Below are 21290 nucleotides of genomic sequence, written 5' to 3'. Positions count from 1 at the left end.
CCTAAAGATGCTCTCAGTGACCCCACCAAGAAGTTTTCATCTTAGACTTCCATTTAACTATATTTTCCTGGGGAAACCAGTTGAATATTAAACATAGAAGAATAATGGTAAAATGGGGATTTGTCAGTAAATCACTTCTATATGAACTCCATGGAAAAAATGACTAATACTATTATTATTACTGTTGATTACTTTTTTTTTCAATCCTGTCCATCTCTTCATGATCCCATTTGAGGTTTTCTGTCAAAGATAGTGGAATGATTTACCATTGGTTTCCTTCTTCAGGTCATTTTATACGTAAGAAAACAGACAAATAGGTTTGAGTGACTTGTCTAGTGTCCACAACTACTAAGTATCTGAGGCTGGATTTAAACTCACAAAGAAGAGTCTCCCTGATTCCAAGTCCAGTGTGCTATCTAATGCTCTATCTAGCCACCCAGTAACAATAGCTATATGAGGGAAATCATTATCCTGATGGAATGGGGGATGGGTGGGATGATCCAACTTACACATCTTTAAATTTTACTAAGAACTTTCTTTACAACAATGCTGTGAGATCAATCATATAAAACTTCCCCCTAGTTTATAGATGAGCAAAGCAGGGCTCCAAAATGCTATAGAACTTGTACATATCAGAGCTAGATGCAAATCCAGACTTCTGATTCAAAGTTCAGGGATGTTTCCTGTAGATGTTAGGTGCAACCCCAAACTTGAAGGCTATGTATTCTAAAAACATACACACACACACACACACACACACACACACACACAGATAGCATTTCCTTTGTTAGAATGGAAGTTCCTTGGGGACAGAGGTGTCTTTCCTTTAGTCCTTGAAGTCCTAGTCTTAGGACATTAGTAGGTGCAGAATAGGTGCTAGATAACTGGTGATAGCTTGTAGCCTGAGGAAAAAAGGAGAGGGGATTTGCTCCAGAGACTGGCCATTACAATCACTCATTGCCCATGAAGGGCATGAATGAGAACAGAAAGGGTCTCTTCCTTCCTCTATATCAAGTCTTATCCAGCCAAAGCTTTCCTCTCTTCAGAACAAAGAAGATCTTTTTAAGACTGATGTTGATTAAATGCATTTTCTAGTTTTGAAAATAATACCCTACAAGAGGATGACCCTCTTCTCATTGTCTGCCATTTTTAGCAGCAGACTTTTACAACACTTACTTAACTTACTTACCATGCTTCACCAACACCGGCTGTAATTAAATGCTCTAATGCTATAATTACATACATACCAGATGAAGAGAATTACAGTAAATACATAAATAGTTCTTAAATTGAAATTTCTCTTTAGAAGGCCTTTGTTGAAATACCTAATCTGACAAAAATGAACTTAAACTGAGGACATATAGCCAAGTATTTTCAAGAGGCTAAAGTTTTAATTACTCCTGACTTCAAGTCAATTAATTAATCAGTCAATTATCAATTATTTATTCTGTACTATGTACCAAGCATTGTGCTAAATAATGGGGATACAAAAAAAATCAGAAGACTGGAAAAGGTCTTGCTCTCAATGAACTGGAAGATTAATAAATAATAGGTGACATCTGTACAGAAAGTTCAAATCTGAGAAAGGAAGGAAGCAGGGAAACAAAGAAAGATAGAAGGAAGGAAAGAAAGGAAAAAAGAAAAGAAATGTGAATAATTGATCTCACAATGTCTAATATTCAATTATTTGTAAATAAAGATGGTGTTGTGGTAGGTAGATGGTTAGCCTTGAAGTTGGAAGAAACTTTTAATTATGAGCAAGAGTGCTTCTCTGGGCTCAAACAGTTTTCTAAATTACAGATGAGTTCCAGATCTTTGAATTGAGGATGGAGTGGGGGAGGGTTCCACAGAAAGAGTTAACTATACTGATTAAATGAAAGAGCCATAACTTATTCTGTCTTTTTTAAAAACTGAATTGTTAGTTTTCAATCTATCTGGTATCATGTATATGATACTTTGAAATAAGAGACAATCTCCTTGAGATAAAATAAGAAAATCCTTCTGGACCTCACTTGAACAGTTCAAAATTAAGTTGCTTAATATTTTCTTCATGGCATTACTGTAGGGTGCCAAAAAAAGCTTCCTTCTTTGAATTTCCTTGAATTACCATTCTCTAAGACAAAATGCATAATGTGAACTGCTAAAAATTTTAAATTTAAATAGTGTTCATCACAGAATGAGATGAATTATAAGACTGCTTTTATTCCCTCCTACTTTCTATGTGCCAGGCATTGCACTAATACAATTATTCTTTCATTTGATCTACTTAACAACACTGTATGGTAGGTTCTATTAGCTCCGTTTTTCCAATGGGAAAACTGACTCAAACAGAAGTGACCTGCCCAAAGTCATACAGTTATAGTAAGTAATCTTGGAACAGGTATGTTCTATTCACTGAGATGAGGGATGAGTAAGGAGGAGGAGAAGGAAGAAGAGAGATGGAGAAGAAGGGAAAAAGGAGAAGGGGAAAAAAGGAGAAGAGAAAGAAGAGACAAAAAGTACAGAGGAAGAGGATGAAGAAGTGGAAAAAGAAAAAAAAGCAAAAGAAGTAGGAGAGTAGGAAGAAAAGAGATGGAGGAGGAAAAGGAAGAAGAGGAGGAAAAAGAGAAGAAAGAGAGAGGAGGAGGAATAGAGAAGGAAGATAAGAGGGGAAAAGGAAAAAATAGAACAAGCTATGAAATATAATGATTTTATTTCCCAAAGCACCAAAGACATTAATTCTTTGTTCTCACTCAACAAGACAATATTATAGTACTTAATGCTGCACTTGAGGTGGGGGAGACTTCGGTCTAAATCCCATTCCTTCCTTAATACGTATTTTGTAATCTAGGACAATCCATTTGTCCTCTCTTTACCTCACTCAGTTCCCTCATCTGTAAAACAAAGATAAGCCTTGTCATACCATGGAGCCTTCCCTTCTAAGTTCAGTTTACATGGAATCTCTCCTCACCCCAGTCACTTGGAATCCCTGATGTCCTTCAAGACTCCACCTTTAGTAGGAGGCCGGCCTCATTCCTCCCTGCTTCTGGTGTCTTCCTTCAAAAGGGGACTTTAGATCTCTTTTGTGTTTCAGATATAACTACACATCTATGTTGTCTCCCCATTAGAGCATAAGTTCCTTGAGAGCAGACATGATTATACTTCTGTTTTTATCCCCACAATGTCTGGTACATATTCCTAGCACACACTAGGCTCTTTATATGTGTCTGTTGATTGATATTCAATTATATTCTACATTTATGGAAGAATCTACAAAAAGTGCTTCCTTTGACTTACACAATGTCCTCTTTGAATAGAGGAAGAAACTGCCTGAGACCAGGAGAGTTTGGCTCCTTCACCAAAATCAGACCAGCACAGACACTAAGGACCAGGTCATCTAACTCTATTTCTTTTTGCATAACTGCACACTGAATCCCAATCTACCAAGTCCTATTCTGATTGCTGCTATTATAGTTGTTATTATACCCAGTGCTTTAATTTTGTCATTAATTAATTATGAATGTATCTTCAATACCCATTACTTTTTTACCCTTCTAATTGTACTCCTGAATCTATGGAGTTCATCACTGTGTGTCCCACCCCAGAACATCTGGAGTCCAAAGCCTACCATTGGTCAATTTCTCCAAAGATCTCCATTTGGAGGAAAGTACTTGGCTATGCATCCATTTTTCTTCTCTAAACTCTGTTTCTGATTGTCAGACTTTGCCATTATGCTTTGAAAAATACCTCTTTGAACTGTTCAGTTCTGCACACATACATTATATCTATACTGTGACATATTTAACATGTATAGGACTGCTTGCCATCTGGGGGAGGGGATGGAGGAAGGGAGGGGAAAAATCGGAACAGAAGCGAGTGCAAGGGATAATGTTGTAAAAAATTACCCTGGCATGGGTTCTGTCAATAAAAAGTTAAAAAAAGAAAAGAAAAATACCTCTTCCTTGTTCCACCTTTGATTCTCTCTTAAATGTTATTATCTTCCTTCTTTAGAATGAAGGGCAGATAATTAGTTGAATTAGTCTGAATGTGTACTATATCCCCAGCACTTAACACAAAGTCTTGAACAAAGTAAGCACTTAATATTTGTAGGCTGATTTACAAATTAAGCAACAAATTATACTCCTTTACATTACAAGCCATGATATAAAAGGCAAAACATTAGACCCTGAAGTTCCTGGTTTCTTTTTGCAAATTTTATCAACAAATAAAAATGATTAGTGTGGGGCACCAGATACTCTGATACATTATTGATAGACCTGAATATACAAATATTTTGAAGCAAAATGTAGCAAAACATAGTTATTCAGCAACTCATACCTTCTGGCCCAATAATTCCATTGCTAGGATTACATTGGCAAAAGATGTATATGTATATGTGTGCATGTATGTGTATATATATGTGTGTTTGTGTGTGTGTGTATATACATATATATATGTATATACACACACACCCCTTCAATATACTTCTTTAATATACCTCTCTCTGTGTGTATATGTTCAAAGAATTCCAGATTAAGAACTCTTACCATAGACTAGTAAGGGGCTTTGAATGAGCCAGAGGATAGAAAACCTGTGCTCTAATTCCAGTTATATTTCTGAGTCTCATTTTCCCACTCATAAAATGAAAAAAGAACTGGAGGACACAGTCCCTTATGAATCAAAGTTCCAAAAGCTAAAGTGAGTTTAGAACTCGGGTTCTTTACCCATTGCACAATGACCTCTTAATGATTGTGGGAGTGAAATATGAATTTTTTGGCAAAATGAGTACTGCAATATATGGTATTCCACAATACATAAGCCTAAAAGACATTACATTTAACCTAATGAAATCCATGCAAGAAAAGTCCTATATATGTAATCAAATCTGATGATACATAGATAAATAGATTGAGAGACAGAGTTCCTATCATTTTTTTTTCTTTTTCTAAGGGTCATTTGATAGAAACTTATGGCAAAAGTAAAATGATGTTGTCTTGTAATTTATGATAAAATTTTACTCACATGCTCTTGGTCTTCTGTCTATTCTTTATATATGCATACCTACATTTCATTTTCAAAAAATCACTCTTGTTCTAGCCTCCAGAAAGACCTTGGGGGAAAGAGAGAAGGTAGCCAAACACAGCTTCCCAGTAGAGCTGCTTTTAAAAAGCTACCAGCAGGCATAGATTGAGTCAAGCCTTATTTCTGTATACAAGCTTGCAGCCAAGTGTTCTTAATGAGTTAAAGAGGTTTGGAAAAGGTGCAGATTTTCAGGAAGGGCAAGGGGAGTTTGATAAGAGCACTTGAAGAATCTGTGATTGATGTATGTTAGTGATAAAAGCACATTGGGATGAAAAATGAGTGTAATTTAGAACAAAATTTCAGACTGATAAAGAAGAGTCAAATTTTCAAAGGATCCTTTGAGGCTCTAAGTACAGAAATCACATCTGGTCAGAATGGCACAGAGGGAGGGAGAAAAAAAGAACAGAGATTCCTTCCCCACCACCAAACCCTACACACTTTAGTCTTCCAGAGAAGGAGAAAGAAAAAAAAAGAAAGAAGGAGAAGGCAGAACATTGGAAGAGATTTCTCAATGTCCCTTGAAAACAGATGAGGGGAGGGGGATTAAAGTCACCCCCTTCTCCCAAATATCTGTGTTCAGCCACTACCTATAATACAATGCAAGACAATTCAGCATTAAAAGATGAAGTTAATCAATTTAAATGACATTAGTATCAGCTGATGTTAATGAATTTGGAATGACTAAAACAACTTCTACATCAGGTGTTCTTAACCTTTTGGGGGTCCTAGAGCCCTCTGGCACACTAGAAAAGCCAATGTACCCTTTCTCATTATAATATAGTAAATGCTTAAAATATGCAGAATTAAAAGGAAACCAATTAGATGGAAATCATTATCAATGTATTTAAAAGACAAGCTAGTTCACAAACCTTAGGTTTAAGAACCCCTAATCTATATATTATCTCTGGTAGAGAAAAAGCTATATAGTAGAAGGATTACTTACACACACACACACATACTACACACACATACACATGCATGTGTTGTGTAATAAATCTAAATATAGAATTAAGAGCTAGAGGATCTGGGTTCAAATAATATCTGACCATTGCTATCCATGGGAACTGAACAAGACATTTCAGTTTTTTTCAGAGTCTCAGTTTCCTCATCTGTAAATTAAGAGGGTTGGAGGAAATGGCTACTAAGGTCCTGTTTTGCTCCAAATTAATGATCTTATGATTGAAACTTGAAGAATTGGCTATATTGATGATGTTCTTTATTTCAAATACATCTGTAATCATAATTTTCTATCTGACAGCTTGTAATTAATATGGAATAAACCATTATTGTATAATGACATTGACCAAAGACTGAAATTCATGTAAACAAGATTCCATTTTTATGAGCTATAAATGTGATTTTTAAGAAAAAATAGTTTTTCCAATTTCTTTAAAAACTCTAAAAAAAACACAAGCTTGTACATAGTCTGAACAAGAATAGAGTTGACCACAGTGAAGCACGTTTCTACTCTCCTGTGTAGTCTGACATAACTGGCATAGGAATAAACCCAGAAAGGACAGGGTGTCCATCAATAAGAAATCCCACTTTGCTGTGATCTGAGGGCAAAAATTAAACTAAGGGACAAGAAAATCTGCCAGTCACAAAGCTACTTTTTTAGGAACTTCTATTATTAATGAGGTAGACATTTTTAAAGAAACTGGAACATAACCCTACCAAAATATTCTATGGTAAGACACAGCAACATACAATTACAACATAATTAATTATTTAGCAATTATCATGCCCAGCATCAGATAAACAAGATGTGAACGTGGATGGGAATAAAAAGGAAAAGTAGAAGGAGGGCAATTTCTACCATGAAGTTATTTTAGTTGTATGGGTGGTTTTTTTTAATTTCACCCCAAATTTTACCATATGAAAAGGAAGTCTGTGAAAAAATAAATTGAATTGGACAACTCAAATGATCTTTTAATTATCTGCTTCAGGACACTCTCGGCATCTGTCAGGAAACAATGGGATGATTGATGCTGTTTCTTCTAAGCCTTCTGAACTCATTCATTTTAGAACTCTGGTTTTATTTCTTAGCTATTTTGGTAGATGAGTCTCTAGTTTACTCTTCACATATGCCTCTTGGATGAAACTAGAGACCCCAATTCTAGTGCAACCTCCATCACCTACCTATAAGAGGGTTCCCCATAGCATTCCAGTTATACCCTAGAGGTGAATAGAAAGTATTGGGAATGAGTCTCCTGCTAGGTGGGTCTTTGAAAACTCAACTTCCAGATCAGTTACAATTTCTCGATGCCATCTGCCAGCCTATGTATAAACACAGTTCTTGCCTGTTCTGCTCAAAGATTCCCAGCTGATATCTGTCACGCATGCTTGTTGTACCCAGAGAATCTGAGAAATCAGAGATTTAGAAACTATTGTTCCTCCAATCACTCTGATTTACCCTTTACTTTTCTTTGCTGGCACACAAACTGAGCACAATCAGAGTTATAGCCATACTCAGGAAAAGCTTGTTTTCCTTATCTTAAAAAAAATCTTCTAAAATGCTTTATTTTATGGAAAAGCTCTTGAAATAAACCCACATTATATTGTATAAGAAAGTATCAAATGTAGCAAGAACAAATGAATCCTTACAAATAAACTAGGAAGAAAAATGGAAGAAAGTATAAGAAATCATTCCAAGGCTGTTCATCTAAATCTAAAATCCTATGAAATAATGAAGAAATGGGGAAGAGAACAAATAGCAAAATAAAGGATAACATATACTGTACTCATTTTGGAAGCACTGATGAGAAAAGAGCTACAAATGCTTAAAGAAATGAAGAAAACTGCATAAATATTCGTGGATTGATTGATCTGTGTGCAGATGGCCCAATCTAGTGCATGGCATCAAACCACTCTGGGATTTTTAACCATTCCACCAGGGGAAAGGGCTTAGGACAAGCTTCCCAAAACACACCCGTAGAGAAGCAGCGGGAAAGCTACCCTTAAAACAACTTCTTAAGAGAGATTCAATTATTTAAGTGTGGAAGGAGAGCAATAAGGATGCAAAGCCTGATGGAAGAAGGGACTCTGGTATACCAGGCGTCCTGGGATAGCCAAACCACATGACGTTTCAATCGAGGATTCTAAAAGGGGTTGGTGTGATTGCTAAGAAGGGACTGACTTGGTGTGGTAGGTTCAGCTGGGTCACCAACCTCAGCTGTTTCTATGCAGCTGAAATGTGTGAGTACTATCACTGCTTTCTAAATGTTGATACCCTGGAAAAAGTGCCAGTTATTCTATTCTAGTGTTGGTGCTTCCAAAAGTCAGAGCTGGAGAAAATAGAAGTGTTGCTAATTGGTTAATTCAGTCACCTAATCAGCACTGGCAAATATGCTGAGTGGATTTTGAAGCTGCTGATTAAAATGTGTCATTGGATCATAGATTTATAATTATAAGGAAATCCCAGATATTGTTCTATCTAAATCCCTCATTTGGGGAGTGAAGAAGTTGAGGCAAAGAGAGGTGAATTGATTTCCCTGAGATCACACAAGCAGTAAGTATCAAAATGGCAAAGAAAGAATCCAAATCAAGTCTTCCTGACTCCAATTCCAGGATATAATCCAGTACACAATAGTGCTTGTTTTCCATTATCTCTGACTTTTAACCATCCATGTTTTCTATTAGCCTTTACTATACATGGGCCATATTTGCATCAAATATGCCCAAAATATCATCAAATACAGAAAAGTAATCAAAATATGTTTCTAGAATTAAAAAAATAGAAAGAAAATAGAAAGGAAGGAAGGAAGGAAGGAAGGAAGGAAGGAAGGAAGGAAGGAAGAAGGAAGGAAGGAAGGAAGGAAGGAAGGGAGGGAGGGAGGGAGGGAGGAAGGAAGGAAGGAAGGAGGAAGGAAGGAAGGAAGGAAGAAAAGAAGGAAGGAAGGAAGGAGGAAGGAAGGAAGGAAGGAAGGAAGGAAGGAAGGAAGGAAGGAAGGAAGGAAGGAAGGAAGGAAGGAAGGAAGGAAGGAAGGAAAGAAGGAAGGAAGGAAGGAAGGAAGGAAGGAAGGAAGGAAGGAAGATTGGGGTGGGGTGTCAAGACTTCCTGCTCACCAATTATGTAAGCCATTGTAATTATCTCTGCTTTTGGTATCAATCTTTCCTTCTATTTGGCTAAGCCAGAGAGTACTGAAGAACCAAAAAAGTAATTAACAAATGGATAAAATTCTCATGGGACAGATAAAAAGATAGATGAGAAAAGAAATTCAATTGAGAAATGTTTTAAAAGAGGAGAAATCTGTTTGGCATCAAAGGAGACCCTTGCCAATTAAGCAGAAAATAATTCTGAAGATAGAGATGATCAAAATTTATATCCATGTATGCATTAATATACTATACAAAATATAATATATATGTATGTTTCTAAATAGATATGATACCACAATAGGCCTTTTAAGAAGACTATCTTCCATTTTGTACATAAGCAGGCATACATTTGCAGACATAATTTGCACCTGGTCATTTTGGTCCTTTAACAAAAGCAATCTAACAAGATTAAAACAAACTTGAATTTATTAGTTCATTCAAGTTGTGGTTTTCTGAAAAAGTCCATTTTAAAAGACAGTCTGTTTTCATCAAAGAATCATCTGAGCAGTAAAGAAGATGAGTTGTCATGGAGGGATAGAAAGAAATATTCTGTGGACTGTTTGAATGCTCCATTGGTACCCTAACAATGTGAAGAGAATTTGAAGAAAACCACCAGTATTTTGACAGGATTGTCTCTGACTGACTTTTGGAGAGATATGAACTATGGTTATCTAGTCAGGATGGGTATAATAGGCTAGATTTACCTAGTTAGCGAGAATCCCCACACACCTCATGAACACAGGTCTGTTAGAGTATTCCAACAAAACATTTGAAGATGAAATTCTATAGGATAGTTAGGATAATATCTAAATTTGCCAACAAAACAGAAACAAACAAATAAAAAACTTAGAGTTTCCAATATTCTTTTTTTCTAATTAGCATATGATCATTCAACTCTTCCCGAGAAGAGCTTTGACAGTCACTTTAGAAAAAGATAAGGGGACATTCTACTGATGCCTGAAAGAAAAGACACTATTATTCTCTGTCTGGAATAGGTGGTGTTTATTTCATTCTTAAGCTCCACTTGTGCAGAAAATTAGACTGATACCATTCCTCCCAGCTCTTTTGTTATAGCATAGTACCACAGAATGTGGAGTGGCCTTCACACTGGTACCCAAGGATTAGTACAAGTATATAATGTTTTACACATGTATATTTTGTGTATAGAAGTGACCTGCATCTTGTGTTGGCATTAATGAAAGCCTGGAGGAGAAAAGGCTCAGGGGGCCAGGGGGAAGAAGAGAACAGAAATTTTCTTCAGGTTTGGAAAGGCTGACACATGGACATTACTTAGGTTTGTTCTGCGAAATTCCAAAGGGCAGGACCATGGACAATGGACAAAAGAGGCACATTAGCTTTGATATAAGGAAACACTTTCTAAAAAAATTAGAACTAACTAATCATCCAATGAGTGCCCTGGGAATTAACAGGTTTCTCTCTCATTAATGAGAGGCTTAAAAATGAAAGCTGGGTGATTAAAGGCTGATTCTCTAGTACAAGGGACTTGTTCAAGTATGGGGTTAGACTAGAAGGCTTGAAGGAGTTTTCCAAGTACTGGGGCAAGGCTGGTCTCTTAAGTTAATGTCATAAGAAGTCTCTGATAAAAATATGTGACTTTGCCAATGCAAATGAAGGATACCCACACAAATACTCACTAGCACTAGCATATTATGGATTGAAGAAATGATTCAAAGAAAAGTTAATGACAAAAAAAATTTTCAATAGACGAAAACATCTCCTAAATTTGTTTATAAGATGAAGCATGGTCTCTACTTTGGGCTCAGTATTCCTCCTTATCTTCTTCTTCTTCTTCTTCTTCTTCTTCTTCTTCTTCTTCTTCTTCTTCTTCTTCTTCTTCTTCTTCTTCTTCTTCAACTTCTTCAACTTCTTTCTTCTTTTTCTTCTTTTTCTCCCCTCCTTCCATCTTCTCTCTTTCTTGATTTTAACTGCATGTATATTTGCATAATATATTTTATAGTTATATATCCTTTACCAACATCTTTACTTATGACTGAGAATCAACATTTCTGTGATAGGAGGAAAAAATTGCTGTGCTAATTACACATACTTGATAAACTACACGATTAAAAACTATATCAGAGTTGTACATCACCAGAAGGCATGAAAATGATTTCAATTGTTCTCACTTGAAAGAAATGAAGCACTTTGTTGTTAGTTATTCAAAACACTCCTGTTTCTTCTATACTTATCTTCTTCAATGGTACCATGCTGCCACCATTCAATTTGCATGTACCATTGGGAAAAGACATGTTGGACCACATTGCTGCAAATACCAATTTTATGATGAAATGTCTGGAGGAAATATGGCCAATATCCAGTTGTGGATCAGCAGAACACAATAATCTGAACTGTCCTTGAAACTGTTCATAATAAAATATGATCTGAAGTAGCGAAAACTAGAACACAAGTCACCAATGCCTGGATATCAAAGCTGGCTTAAATTTCTACACCCTTATGGTTGAAATCACGTGATCACATCAAGTATCTCCCACCCTAGCAGGTCAGACTCTCGTATGGGTGATATACTGAATAGGAAGCTTTAAAAAAATGTTGTCTGGACAAGCCACATTCAGACACATTAAGTCTCAGCAAGCCTGCAGCTGTGAATGTCTCCACTTGCACAATCTAACTAGAGGATGCTTTAAAGGTTGATTTAATTGTAGCTTCTGAATCATGTTATTTCCCATGTTTTAAGTTGTTGAACATAAATATACAAGTGTTAGAGTAATTTTGAAAATCTGCAAATGTTTGGGACGAAATCTGCAAGATCTCCATTCCTGCTGGGAATTGACAACAAGATTTAAATAATGTCTGAAGGAAAATACTACCTGACAACAGCAGTGGCCAAATTACCATGGCAAAATGTTTTGAACATTTCACTATCCTTGGAACATAAGTTTACATAAGAGCAAACTATGAGCAAACAGAAAACTGACTATTCATTCTCACTCATTTTTTTTTTCCATAAATGGACAAAAAGAGGCCGCAGGAAGGTTAGTACTCTTGTGTGGAGAAAATATCCAGAGAATACACATTTTTCCATCATTAGGAGATCTCCCTCTCTGCTTCTTTGCCAATGCACAAATATGTTCAGCAACCTTGAAACAAGCACAAGGCCAAGATATGGATGTTGCCCCTACAATCATCACCAGGGAACCAAAGAGGGAGAGAATAATGCTTTATAGAAGTTATATACTCCACTAGGCACCTCTTTCACCAACTCTCAATTCCTTCTTGAGCTTCATTAAATATAAGATATTGCCTAACCTTTCACTTCAGCATATCAGCAAATCATCCTTTGGATATGTTATCTCGTTCTTCCTCTCCAAGCCTTTTTTCCCCCGTTTTTGGTTTCCACTTTTATACATACCTCCTTTTCTACAAATTTTCTTGCCGGGTTTTCTTGTACATTCCTTGGATATTCTTTTTACTGAAAAATGAATAGAAGACTAGAAAATAACATGGAGCTCCATCACAGACTCTCGGAGCATGCAACACCGCTAGATCACTTAAATCTAAAACTCCTGCGTTTTTGTTTTTTGGATTTTTTTGAGTGCCAAAGGTCACCCATTTCTTGTGCCTGCACATGCAAAATGGAGAAAGGCTGATGCATCTTCCTTGAAGGCGTTGAGTAGGAAATGAGAATTAAGAACCAATTTCTGCCTAAACATACGTGCTATGGGGGAAATAAAACAAGTAGAAAGAGGAGAAAAAAATAAAACATATGCATACGCACATGAATACACACAAATAAGCCACATGCATACATGGAAAATGCCTTCGTGCCAACAACAGAAAGCCATGCTTGCTACCAGTATACATGAATTAATATTGTTAGAATTTAGAATAAGAATAATATATATTATGTATATATATATATATATTTATTTTTAAAGATGTGGCTGTTTTTTTTTTCCTTCAGTTAACTCACCATCCTCTGTTGGGACATAGATATTTAAGTAGAGGCAGTCTTCACTCTGATCTTGTACGTAGGAGGAAACTACATCCAAATTATTAGTAAACCAAACGGGGAGCATGACTTCTGGCAACCTGCCATCGATAATGTTCTGTGGACAAACGGGAGCAAATTGAGTGGCATTTCTGGTGTCTGACCAAGAAGATGGAGGTTCAGGAGGCTGAAAACGGCGTTCCCCTGTGGGTGGAGCTGCATATGGAACCCCAAGAAACTGAATCACAGGCCCCAGAATTTCATTATTGAGTTCCTTTTTAACCCCTCTTATTTTGCCAAAGTTAGTCGTCACCAGTGGGTCAGCATCATCCAACTTTTGTGAGGATACAGCAGAGGCCTGAAGCAAACATCCAAAGATGCAGAGGGCCAGTGTGGCATCCAATCCCCGGAGTACAAGATGTGTCATCCCTGCTTTCCATGCACAGTTCAGCCACATGGATCTTGGCGGGGCCATGGTCCCACATGAGGTGTGAAGTTGACAAGGAAGTAATAGTATTTATAATCCTCTGTGAAAAATGAGACAGATAAAGAAGGAATGTTTCCTCAGGTTTCCAGGAGAACCTGTCAGGATAATCTCAAAAAGCTTTTCAAAGAGCAAGGATCTTCCATTGATTTCACAATTATTGAGACATCTTTACTTGATGTTCTTTATCAAACCATGTCCCATCAGCCACTGGTGTTCCATTTTCCATAGCAGCAGTATAAGGAAAGTAGCCATTTATTTTGGTTTCCCCTCAAATCCAGTTAGCAGTAGGTTGATATCCTAGAGAAAATGAAAATAAATTATTAGTATGTAGAAACTAATATGGACAGAGTTATTTCACTAGTTATTTTACAAGTCACTGAGTGGACATCAAAGGCAACAAAGAATGTGTACATAAATTTCTACAATGGACTATTTCTGGTGCCATTTGATATAAAATGAAATGCTGATGAATATACTCTTGATAAATCTGCTAAATTTGTAGAAATTTAAGTAGAAATAGGTTATAGTGAAACATTCTCTAAATTCACAGTTCATAAAATATCTATTGCTAATGATTGAAATGTTATAGGTTTCTTTGTTTTGGGCCTCCTTACTCTGCCTAAAGACCTTAACTTAAAAAAGGCCATGGTCTTCCACTGAAACCAGGGCCATGTACAGTCATCCTAATTTATATCTTGCCCCTGGACCAACATGGCACTAGAGGAGATAGTGGGGTAGGTGATCTTGCATAGCTCTCTCTCACTTAAATTCTATTTATTTGCATTGCATGGCTTCACCTCCCTGATATCATGATCTTCTTCTGGAACAAATAGCAAACAACTCCTACTAATAAGCTAGAAAGATTAGAAATGAAAACTACTAGTACATATAGATATGTATAAGATCTCTTGCAAATGACAGAAAAACAAATTCACCCAGGTCTGAGAAATCATCATTCCCATGGAAATGAACTCCATTAAAGTAATACAACATCAAAAAGCCTGACTTGGCAAAAATGACTTCTGAAGAGTTCAGTCCCTCTTTATCTTGGCTTCATAGAATCCTTCTCTTTTTTCTTCTGACATACTATATATCCCTTCTCTGATTCCCCAAATAGTTGTGATTTACTGGAAATTATTCTGGATGAATCCTAGATGGGAACTGGAAGGGACCACAAGTGAGAGTCCATCACTTCACCATCACCCTTAGTTCTATTGCAGATGAAGCCAACAGAACTGAAGTGACTTGGCCAGGGACATATAGCTACTGGGTGTCTGTGGTAAGAGTAAAACTCAAACTTCCTACTTCCAAGTCCAACACTGTAGCCATCATACTTTTATTACTTTTTCGTAGATAAATAATAAAATCACTATACACTTACCTTACCCCTAGCCTGCCAGAAAAAATGCATGCTGCTGTATTTTGTCCATGCCTTTCTGTCACCATAACCTAGCACCAAAGTGGTCTGAACATAGAAACCACTTGAAAAAGATTTATTGAGGGGAAGTTGAATAGTGCAGGCAGTGGATAGAGCACTGGTTATGAAGTCAGGAGGACCTGAGTTGAAATCCAGTCTCAGACACTTGACCTGTGTCCCCATAAACAAATCAATTAACCATAATTTCTTGAAAGAGAGAAATAACAGAGACACAGAGAGACAGACAGGAGAGAGACAGAAACAAAGAGAGAATCAACAGAGACACAGAGATACAAAGACAGAGACAGATGTTTGCAGAGAGAGAAAGACACAAAAAGAGAGAGACACACATACTAAGAAATAAAGAGACAGAGAGAGAGAGGGAGACACAGAGAAAGACAGACAAAGAGAAACAGAAGTACAAAGATAAGAGCTACTAAAACTCAGCTATGCCTTGTACATCATAGGTTCTCAATATTTCTTTTGCCAAATTGAGTTTTAGGTGAATATAAAGCTAATTTAAGAATAACAACATTTACTCTTACAACTGCTTAAGAGAATCCCCCTTTGCATGTACACACCGAAGCCTATTCCTTACCCAATTTACATTGTCAAGCAGGGGATAGACTAGGATTGTAGGATTCCGAGGCAGAAGGAACCTTATGAATAACTCAGTAAAATCCCTTCATTTTACAGGAAAGGTCATTGTGCTCTGAAAAGGACCCCCCTCACAAGGTCATAGAACTTTTTTCTTTGGTCCTTCGGTGATCTTATTCCCCACTTTAAACTATATTTCCAAGAATGAAAAGTACCAAAATGGCTGTAAAAAAAGAAAGAGATGGAGATGAAAAAAATGAAAAAGAGAAATGTAATTCTTAGCATCCATCAATAGCCTCCATGTGCCACAAAAGAGTTGCATTTCTTAGATCCTAGTAAATCCGCAGCTTAAAAATAACATACTGAGTCAAAGTGAATATTTTTTTGAATGCTACATCCTAGTTCTATTTTTCTTTAATACAAAAGATTGCTACACAGTAAGTGTAAGGCCTTTCTGTAGAAATCCTACCTAATCGTCCCATCTTTCATATTAATGCTAATCAAACATCTAACACTGTTTACACAGTTCATGTGTTTGAGTGCAACACAGAAGCCAACGTAATATCCAGTGTAATACAATTCACAGCATAATCGCCGACTAACTGCAAAATAGCATGTAATTCGGGGAATTTGTCTTTCCTTGTACAAGCAACCTTTTAAAATGCTTACATTGGAAATAATATTGTTGGTTCGTGTTAGTGATGGTTTTATCCTGTCCCGTAATAGAAAGATTTCTGAAGAAATGCTGGGCTAGCAGTCAAGCTGCCCCGCAGTTTGTGTTATTAAAATGGAGATTGTAAAGACTCCATGGGGCAGTGAGAGATTCGGTCCATGTGTGATGTTCCTTTAGCCTGGAACAATCCATCTTGGGAGATAATAAGGAGAATGCTGCTGCCTTTCCAGAATTTCCCCATATTCATTCTCATAGTTTGGCTGGCAGGGTACATTAGCATACAAAGATAGGCCGGTGCCCATCTTTCTCTCACTTCAGAGTCCCAGCATTACCTGAAGATCTATCTACACCTGAATATTTCCATTCAGGTGAAAGTTTATTATGGCTTAAGCTTGAGCAGAATTGCAGCTGGCCTTCATATGTCTAAGGCTTCCCTCCCCTGGCCTATTACTTTTTTAGCAGCAACAACTTGAGCAGATGTTAAGTAGGGAAACTACTGACACTTCTGAAATTCTCCGTGATTGATTATGTACTCCCTGCTTCCATTTTAGGGTAGGATTCAGATCTCCTGCGTGTTCCTTTCTGAGAATGAAAAGATCATTTCAATCTTTAGATCTCCAGAGTCAGTAGATAGCCCTAGTAGGCGTTTAATAAATACTTGCTGATTGATTGTATGCCTTATCCGATTGGTACCTCAGTAAATAACAGAAGTGGATTGTTAAACTAAGAGTCTTGGGTTTGAATTTGGCTTCTGACATGTAGGAGTTGGGTCATGGTTTGGAAATCACTTCAGTCTCGTTGGACATCAAGCAGGAGTTGATACCAACCAGAGAAATTTTTCTAAAACTATAAATTGCAAAGCAAGCATTGCTCTACTTTTCTTATCATAGATCTGAACTTTCCTAATCAAGTGTTTCCCACACTAATGAAGCCATACATTTTATCCCTTACCTCCACCTCAAGTACCTTTTTCTTTCTTTCTTTCTTTTTTCTTTTTCTTTTTCTTTTTCTTTTCTTTTTTTGGCAGAGGCAATTGGAGTTAAGTGACTTGTCTTGGGTCACACATCTAGGAATTGTTAAGTGTCTGAGGCCAGATTTGAACTCAGGTCCTCTTGACTTCAGGGCTGGTTCTCCATCCACTACACCAACTAGCTGCCCCTTGAGTACCATTTTTTAAATGCCCTTATGATTCCTTCCTTATGGTGCTACATTAATGATCAAATGAAGATCAAGAAATCTCATCCTAAAATCCAATCTCCATAAATATTTTACGTACCTACTATGTACATGGAACAAAGATACCATAGAAATATACATATTTTTTCAGTAAATTAATAAAATACTCCATTAAACAAATCCAATAAAACACTTATAGCTTCAGAGTATGAGCTTCAGAATAGGAAATATTTATGTTCTTTTATGTCAGTACAAAACAAATGATATGAGCATAAACCATGCTTGTTGAATTGACTTTCTTCACTCATCATCCATGCAAGAGGTTAAAATAAAGGGTTTGGGGTTTTATAAGAATGACATTGGAAAATCACAAATAAAATATATCCAACATTAAAATTCTACATAACTGAAGTGAATCATGGATCCCTTCCAATTGAATTTTTGCTCACATTCCAGAAAGATGTTAGATATAGTCTAGTAAATTTATTGAGAGACACTTTAAGAAGAAGACTTTATGAAGGAAAAAAGGAACCTGGGACAACTAGGTGTCACAGAGGATAGAGCACCAGCCCTGAAGTCAGGAGGACCTGAGTTCAAATATGACCTCAGACACTTAACACTTCCTAGCTGCGTGACCCTGGACAAGTCACTTAACCCCAATTGCCTCAGGAAAAAAAAGAAAGAAAGAAACAGAAAAAAAAAAAAAAAAGGAACCCTGACACTATTTGATGATAAAACAAATCAGCTCACTTTCATAAAATTATTTCCTCATCTGAAAAATGGCAAACATAAACTTGTACTATTTATCTCCTATAATTGTGTTGAGAAAAATGTTTTTTTAAACCTTAAAAAAGCTATGTAACATTATTGTTATTATTATTATTTATTATTGCAGTTGTATTGCAATACATTAAGACCCACTGCTTCAGTGAGCTTTCATTCACTTTGGCCATTTTGTAAGCAGTGCTGAGAAGCCAAAACTGTATAATGAATTCCCAAATAATTTCTTCTTCCCTATTTCCCTTTAGCCTTCTGAGTCAAACATGAAAAGATATTTGGCTAAAATTACATATTGGTATTGACATATGTAGCTATAAAGGCCTTCAAATCTGTTGTCAGCTTACCATTAATACATTTCAGAAGCTCTGACACATTAGCAAGCCAGTCACTGAAAAAGGTTTTAAGTTCCTTAGAAGAAAGATACTGCTCAAATATGGTTCACAACTGTCGCAGAAAAAAAAAAGCTTATTTAAATACTTTAGCCAAATAACTTGTAAGAAAAAGAGATTTTTTTTTCCATTTGCGCTCTTGCTTTGCAGCCCTATATGAATATTAGGGTGAGGAGAACAGAAGAGGGGAGATTTCAAAAGTCACACTAAGTAATGATTAATTAGATTAGCCTCACTCAGAAGGTCAACCAATTCCCATGGGACTAAGGTAAGGGAAGACTTTGAAGCTGTCCATTCCAGTAGGTTAAGTGGGCAGTTTTCTAATTAGTTTAACATAGAAGGGATAATGAAAGGGCCTCCTACCTCCAATTGTCTCCTCCACTGACCTTAAATCCCAATTTTAGTGAATCTCAGGCTTAAGCAATAAGTGAGCCTTCATAAAAAAAAAAAATAGTTCTCATATCTTGGAAGAGAAATTAAATCCAACTCTTCAATTAAATAAGCTTTTATTGAGCACCTCTATTTGCTTAGGAGCTATGCATATATTATCTACTTGTTGAACTGAATTAAATCTCATTTTCCAAACAAGCTCATGAAGTAATTAAAATCTTAAAGATCTTGCAATCCAGTCCCACAAACATTTATTAATTATCTACTACACATGGCATTAGATGGGCACTAAGAATATAAAGGCAAAGTGACAAACAAAACTTTCCTTTAAAGTGCATAGAGTGTACCGGGTGGGATACACATAATTTATGTATTAACTTGCTAGTCATGCAGTAAGACCAGAAAGTCATAGGATCTTTAAGCAATAGCCAAGAAAAGGATGAAGGATGAATTTGAAAAAGTGGGAAGTCCCAGCCATTAATGTGCAGCTTAGATATACGATACAATGGAATGGCCACTGCTGCATTTCACTTTCTCACTGAGAAAACTATGGACCATCCCAGCCTGATTCCACATCAAAGTTTGTCTTGCCCCTGAATGTTTCTTGCAAAAAGCTTATGATACAAAGAAAGGAAACTAGGCTTGAAGTTCTTTGAGATGTACAATCAGTTATTTTTCATCTTCTGATCTTCTCTGGTAGCTAAAATGATACATTGTAGAGTCCAAAGCAGACAATTGTTAAAGTTTGTTGAATGAATGAAAAATGAAGGAAAGAATAAATAGTGAAAATATGAGAACAGAATACAAAGGGGGGTGGCAACTATATTGTGATCTTAACACTAAGAACAATCATTTAAAAGAAAGATAAAGAGTACATTGCTAATGTTCAAAGAGTGTACTGGACTACAGTGATACTTCAGTACATACACAGCTAGTAAATACTATATCATATTGCAGTGCATTGCATTTTTGGCAATGGTTAATAGTATTTGAGCTCTGCAATACAAGTTAGAATCATCCCACCTGCACACTTTCCATCTCCTATATGCAAATCACTATACAGTTTTCTAGTCAATTGCATCAATGGCAACTCCATCATCCAATGAAATGATGATAGGCTCTTTTCTATGGGATAGAAAAGATGATGAAAATGGAACACTGTAAGCATTCTAGATATGTTAGGGATAAAAAAAAACTATAACTAGGGCTTTGCCTCAGTGTATAAACATCAGGGAAGGTAGACTTATTCTCTATAATCCTCTAAGACGTGGTGCACAAAATGATCCCATTCCCAAACCTTTTCCATTATCCTACCACCATGCCCCTCCTCTTCTCTACCATATTCTGTGAGCCACTGTCCTTTGGCCCCATACACATATAGTCCCAACTATTACTTATGAAACAACTAGTTTTGACAACTGAAGTTGTCATAGGCCAAACACATTATAACCAGAAGGAAACCCATCCACACACTATATAACTTTCTTATTTTACAAATAAGGAAACTGAGACCCAGGAAGTTTAAGAGATTTGTTGTTAGATTTGATCAAAGAATCTAGATTGGATTTTTTTTTAAATTAAAAATTGGATTGAGGTACTTGCTATTTGTTAAGGTTTTTATAATTTAAAAGGGAAATAAAAACCATTTAGAAAGACTGCAAAGGGAAATAGAAAAAAATTTATAGAATATGGTGAATATTGCAGAGAATATTGTTAAAGTTAATTGATGATCCTATAAGTATCCAGATGGAAATGAATTATCCCTCAATAGCTAAAGATAGACATTCATCTTTGACCAGGATATTCAGCTGCTGCTTTTGTCTGAAAGGGGTCACCTCTGGGTCACAAACATTTCAGCTAAATATAAAGAAGACTTAAATTAGAGCTGTCTGAAATGCTGATAAACTGGAGAAAGTCTACAGAGGGGGCAACCAAGATGGGGCAAGGCCACGAAGCCATGTCATATGAAGATTGGCTGAAGAAACTAGGGAGACTTAGCCTTAAGAATAAAAAGAACTATGGACTAGTTTGGCTATCTTCAAAGTATTTGAAGGGTTGATATATGAAGGGGAAATTAGATGTATTAACTATTTGGCTTTGGGGTAGAATCTGGAACAATATTAGAAGATTCAAAGAGATCGGTTTAGGTAACACAGACTTACTCATAAGTAGAATGGGTTGCCTACCAAGAGTTAATAGGACTATATGTCATCCACATTATCAAAGGTGATGGATAGGGAACAGGAACTACA

The 21290-nt window shown here is 36.5% G+C and overlaps 1 protein-coding gene across 5 annotated transcripts in view; it reads right to left on the bottom strand.

Annotated features, from left to right (window-relative positions):
• The window catches only part of NLGN1 (neuroligin 1), a 1063794-nt gene that overhangs the window by 793491 nt on the left and 249013 nt on the right, over nucleotides 1–21290 (bottom strand). For 3 of the 5 annotated variants that reach the window (XM_051983187.1, XM_051983186.1, XM_051983190.1), the window contains exons 2-3: nucleotides 13112–13913; nucleotides 12551–12610 (exon numbers count right to left, since the gene is read on the bottom strand). In XM_051983187.1, coding sequence (XP_051839147.1) covers nucleotides 12551–12610; nucleotides 13112–13604 — 553 coding nt within the window. In that variant the 5' untranslated portion in view covers nucleotides 13605–13913. The remainder of the gene's footprint in view (nucleotides 1–12550; nucleotides 12611–13111; nucleotides 13914–21290) is intronic. The other 2 variants (XM_051983189.1, XM_051983191.1) reach the window with 1 other exon arrangement.

This window comes from Antechinus flavipes, chromosome 3, assembly GCF_016432865.1.
Source record: "Antechinus flavipes isolate AdamAnt ecotype Samford, QLD, Australia chromosome 3, AdamAnt_v2, whole genome shotgun sequence".
NCBI classification, from domain to species: Eukaryota; Metazoa; Chordata; class Mammalia; order Dasyuromorphia; family Dasyuridae; genus Antechinus; species Antechinus flavipes.
This window is presented reverse-complemented; position numbering and strand designations above follow the sequence as displayed.